The 5,372-nt window shown below is 59.7% G+C and overlaps 1 protein-coding gene across 1 annotated transcript in view; it reads right to left on the bottom strand.

Moving 5' to 3' along the window:
* Positions 1-5,372, bottom strand: part of PKD1 (polycystic kidney disease 1 (autosomal dominant)) — a 36,115-nt gene that overhangs the window by 3,039 nt on the left and 27,704 nt on the right. Inside the window, exons 35-42 of the mRNA XM_011962467.1 lie at positions 2,560-2,678; positions 2,279-2,481; positions 2,009-2,203; positions 1,434-1,573; positions 958-1,070; positions 525-666; positions 259-384; positions 3-75 (exon numbers count right to left, since the gene is read on the bottom strand). Coding sequence (XP_011817857.1) covers positions 3-75; positions 259-384; positions 525-666; positions 958-1,070; positions 1,434-1,573; positions 2,009-2,203; positions 2,279-2,481; positions 2,560-2,678 — 1,111 coding nt within the window. The remainder of the gene's footprint in view (positions 1-2; positions 76-258; positions 385-524; positions 667-957; positions 1,071-1,433; positions 1,574-2,008; positions 2,204-2,278; positions 2,482-2,559; positions 2,679-5,372) is intronic.

Here is a 5,372-nt window from a genome sequence, read left to right as displayed (position 1 = left end):
AGGCGCAGCGTGACGGCGGCGTGCAGCCCCACGGCCGGGCTGTAGCGCGTGAGCTCCACAAACACAGCGCGGCTCCTGCACAGAGGGTGCGGGTCACTAGGAGAGGGTGGCAGGGCGGAAGCTTCGGGGACCACGCAGTGCAGGCGTGGCTGAGGGGCTGTGGAAGCCGCCTAGGCCAGCGGGGGCCTGAGGGGTGAGGGTGGGCTCTTGGCTGGTGACTGCAGCCACCCCGGAGAGGGCAGAGGAGGGAGCTCCCACCTGTTGTCCAGCCAGTTGTGCAGCTGCAGGAATCGCAGCCGGTCGCGGCTCTCCTCCAGGCTCAGGCCCAGCTCCTGCACGTAGCCCCCGCTGTCATACACTGCACAGGAGCCCCAGGACCACGCCCTGCCGGAGAGGGGTGGCATTGGTGCCGCACCCCAGCCCCTCCGGCACCCCCGAGCCAGGCTGGTCAAGAGGCCGGGGCACTCCTGGAGAACTACTCCCTTGTCCTTGGCACAGGTGCCTGGGGCCCTCGCGCTGCTCACCCCAGCAGATCCGGTGCAGAGTAAGCCCATGTCCCCGAGCCATTGTGAGGACTCTCCCAGCCAACGTCGTAGTCGCTGGTGCTGAAGCCTCCCGCAGCTGAGCAAGTGTGGACCCTGGGGCCAGGAGGGTCTGGGCAGAGTGCTGAAACACACAGAGTCCCGGGCCGGGACCAGGGCGTCATCAAAACCCAGTAGGCGTGCTTCCTGCTGGCCAGCTCACCTGAGCTCTGGTTCCGCACCACCCCAGAGAACCCTCCCAGCAGCCATCAATTAGACAATGTTACCATCTCTACTATACAGAGAAGGAAACTGCAGTGTCAAGAGGGCAAAGGTCACACAGCTAGGGAGCAGAGCTAATGCCAGAGTTCCGCTGAAGGCTGCTCTCTGGACGAGAGGAAGGATTTATGTCTTGGGGCACCCCCTGCCAGCTCACCTTCCTGCAGCCGCACCTGCCGCAGCCGTGGAGGCCCCAGCTCTGGGCTGGACTGGTTCCCGTGGACATAGGGCAGCAGCACATGCGCCATCCATGGCCAGAGCTCCTCAGACCTGCCACAGCACCAGACACAGTCACGTGCTCCAGCCCCCACTGCCCTATGCCCACCTGGAGTGAGCGGCGGCTGTAGGCCCAGGGAACATGGCTCCCACTGCCCTGCTAGCCACGGCTAGACCTGGGCTCCTCAGCCTTATCCTGGGGACGTTTTGGGGCAGACAATTCTGTCATAGGCCCATCCTGTGCACTGCAGGGCACGGAGCTGTTTCCCTTGCCTCTGCCCACTGATGCCAGCAGCACCGACCTCCAGTTCTGGCAACCAAAAAGGTATCTACATATTTCCACGTCCCCTAGGATCTAGCTGGACTAAAGGCAAAACCAAAGCCCAGGAGACAGACCAGTGCACCGGGTGCCCGTACCGCGTGATGGCCAGGAAGGTCCGGCTGTGCAGTTCCTGCTTGATGGCGCTCTGCAGACGGTAGGCGTGCCCATGGCACGAGGCATCCCCATAGCTGGCCAGCAGCGTCACCAGCAGAAAAAGCATGTACACCAGGAGGCTCTGGTGGACAGGGGGCCCTGTGGTCAGCCTGGCCCCAGCCCAGTGACAGCAGGGCTTTGGCCACAGCTGGGGCCCCCACAGCTACGGCAGGTGCAGCTGCAGGAAGGTGAGCTGGCAGGTGGCGCCCCGAGACTTTACCTGGCTAAGTAACGGCAGCACACACCCTGCCCGGGACCCCACCTGGGGGCAGACACACAGGCCACTGCGGCGGTGCTTAGGGGCCTTCAGGGCGAGACAGGAGTGGGCATTGGAGCTGGGCCCTGGCAGGGACTGGGGCAGCAAGTGGAGGGCATAGGGTAGGAGGGAGTCCGGGCAGAGGCTGCAGAGCCTTGAACCCCCAAGGGCCTTCTGGGTGAGGAAAGGGGGACGAGTGTGTCCCGTGTACATGGGTGGGAGAAAGGAGGTGGAGGTGGTACAGGCCGCACCCGGGCTCACCCGCAGCATGCCGTGTAGCCTCTTGACCTTTCGGGCTTCCTCCTTGGCCAGGAAGAGTGCAAAGCCGTGGGGGGGGCGTACGCGGGGCACACGTGCGCTCACAGGCGTCACAGCCGGGCTCTCCACCAGGGTGTCATCTTCATCAGGGTGCAGCCGCTTGGCCACCAGTGAGAAGTATAGTGCTTCCAGCAAGACCTGGGGAGGGGGTGGTTCAGAGGGGTCCCCCGTGTTGGAGGCCTGCAGCCTCCCCTTGACAGCCCCCTCACTCACCTTCAGCGGCTCCCAGCCGAGGAATGAAGCCAGGAAGCTGGTGGTGCTGGACAGGAGCCACGCAACACTCACACCCGGGGGGAAGCCGACACCCACCCACCCTGAGACAGCCACAGCCACAGCCACCAGGAGCAGGCTGAGTCCGTGGGCCAGGGAGGTGCACCAGGCCGGCAGCAGGCGCTTCCGCAGACCCTCCACCAGTCCTGGGAAAGCAGAGACAGACCTGTGACAGGCAACTAACAGGGAGGGGCTGGGGGCATCCCGGGCCTGCGCAAGCGCACCTGTCCTGGAGAGCCTCGCTGCCTGGGGCCGTTCCCAGGTCAGGCCCGGGCTGGGCGGCCCCAGCTCGCCCAGCCTCTGCAGCTCCAGCGTCTCTGTCTTCTCCCCAGGAGTGCTGGACCTGGGGGACAGGGTGGGCCTTGAATTCATTCCGGCTTCCAGGAGGCAGTGGCAGCCAAGCCCATGCTAATCTGGGCGGGCAGTTTCTTGAGCCTCTCGGGTCATGGGTCCCCTCACAAAGAGACGGAAGACCCTACCCCAAATGAGAGTGGGAGTGGTGCTAGGAGCTAGGGAACCAAGAGCCACTCCAGGCGCCAAAGCCAGGTGTCTGCCTGTGTCCCTCTCCCACTCACTTTCTGCTGATAAACCCATCGCCCACAGCCTGACCAGCCGCCCCTACAGCCACACACGGCCTCCCAGGGCGTGACAGGCCCCCTCAACCCTGCAACCTGTGACTGGGCCTCGACCATCCAACGAGCATCTCCACAATCTAGAGGCCAGTGCGTCTCTCCCATGCAGTTTTATGGCCTAAAATTTATTTTTGGACAAGGAAACATATAAATGCCTTTCAAATCCCAAGTGTGTAGGGCTCCCTGGGGCCAGAGATCTGCTTGTGTTTCCAGGAGCCAATGACCACCGAGGCTGTGCCACTGCATCAGGGCACCATGCTGACATGCCCAGTCCCAGAGCTGCTAGAGAAGAGGTGCAGAGGCAGCAAAGATGCGTGAGGGGGAGGACGAGACCAACTGCGACACGCTGAGTCCGAGGCTCCCTGGGTGCTCTCCCGCACCTGCACCCCGGTCAGCCCATCACCGAAAGAACCGCCTGACCCGGGGGCTGCACTGCACTGACTGCTTCCTGTTTTGCTGTCTCTCAGAGGATAAAAGGCACTCTTGGCTGGGCGCGTTGGCTCAGGCCTGTAATCCCAGCACTTCAGGTGGCTGAGGAAGGAGGATCACTTGAGCTTAGGAGTTGGAGACAGTGAAACCCTGTCCCTACAAAAAATTAAAAAATGACCCAGCCTCAACTTAGCCAGGCGCGGTGGCTCATGCCTGTAATCCCAGCATTGTGGGAGGCTGAGGTGGGTGGATCAAAAGGTGAGGAGTTCAAGACCAGCATGGCCAAGATGGTGAAACCCCATCTCTCCTAAAAACACACACAAAAATTAGCCGGCTGTGGTGACGGGCGCCTGTAATCCTAGCTACTTGGGAGGTTGAGGCAGAGAACTGCTTGAACCTGGGAGGCAGAGTTTGCAGTGAGCCGAGATCGTGCCACTGCACTCCACTCTGGGTGACAGAGTGAGACTCCGTCTCAAAAAATTAAAAATAAAAAATGACCCAGTTTCAACTATTCCTTGATAGCAACACAAATGACTCGGTCTGACTCAGGGAGCAGGCTCTTGCTGGCAGAGATGGAGAATGGCTGACAGGGAGGCATGGGGTGGCCAGGAATGCCAGAGCAGAGGTGCCGCCAGGACAGAGGGTGTAGGTCCAGGCACAGGGAAGGCCATGCTCTGCAATGGGAAAGGAGCCACGGGATGCGCTGGAGGCTGGAGTGAGGAAGGATGCAGAGGGGTCCAGGATGAACCCAAGCCTCTGACCTGGTCAGCCCAAAGCATTGTCTGAGCAAGGGACAGCCAAGGGTTGAAAAAGCCGGGAGGGCGAGGGCCACGTGCTCTGTGTGGCTGTGGAGTCTGAGCTGCCACCAGAAATCCCCACAGAAGCAATGAATCCGGATTTCACAAAGAGCTTTGGGCTGCAGATACTTTGGGCTGCTCAGCTGGTAGTGACTACCCCTGGATTTCCCCATACTCTGTATTTTTAAAACCGACTGGCAATTTATTCATAAAGATGCCCTCACGTCATGGTTATCTGCCTTTTGTAAATCAGGAAGTTTTCCTTTTTGTCTGAGTCCACGGGCAGTTCATACCTCTTTAGTTCCTAGTTGCTTGACAATGAGAAGCACTCAAAGGAATAACACAGAAATCAAAATAGACGTGGATGGAAAAGCCACGCACCACTTAGCGCCAGGGATATGTTCTGAGTAATGTGTCGTTAGGTAATTCTGTTGCTGTGCAAGTGTCTCAGGGTGTAGTTACCCAAACCCAGACACCGCAGCCCCTGCGCATGCAGGCCCTGTGGTGTGGCCTGTGGCTCTGGGACTCCGCACCTGCACTGCGTGCCACTGCACTGAACCCTGCAGGCAGCTGCAGCGTGACGGCAGGTCCGTGTGCGCCTCAGTGCACCTGAGCACAGGAGGGCACGGCAGAGCCCGGAGTCACATGTATGTGTGGTGCCCTCTGCCAAAGGGTGGATGCGCATGACTACATACAAGGTCTCTATATGACCCTTTGTTGATAGGTTGGAAAACAACCAAGAAATTGAGAAAAAAAAAAGTTTTTTGAGATGGAGCTTCGCTCTTCTGTGGCCCAGGCTGGAGTGCCATGGTGCAATCTCGGCTCACTGCAGCCTCAGCCTCCCGGGTTCAATCGATTCTCCTGATTACAGGTGCCCGCCACCACGCTTGGCTAATATTTTGTATTTTTGGCAGAGATGGGGTTTTGCCTTGTTGGCTAGGCTGGTCTCGAACTCCTGACCTCAGGTGATCTGCCCACCTTGGCCTCCCAAAGTGCTGGGATTACAGGCGTGAGCCACTATGCCCGGCTAATTCTGCATTTTTAGTAAAGATGGGGTTTCTCCATGTTGGTCAGGCTAGTCTTGAACTCCCAAGCCCAGGTGCTCTGCCCGCCTCAGTCTCCCAAAGTGCTGGGATTACAAACGTGAGCCACCGCGCACAGTCCTTTTTTTTTTTTTTT

This window comes from Colobus angolensis, unplaced genomic scaffold (assembly GCF_000951035.1).
Source record: "Colobus angolensis palliatus isolate OR3802 unplaced genomic scaffold, Cang.pa_1.0 Scaffold59, whole genome shotgun sequence".
In the NCBI taxonomy this organism is placed as follows: Eukaryota; Metazoa; Chordata; class Mammalia; order Primates; family Cercopithecidae; genus Colobus; species Colobus angolensis.
This window is presented reverse-complemented; position numbering and strand designations above follow the sequence as displayed.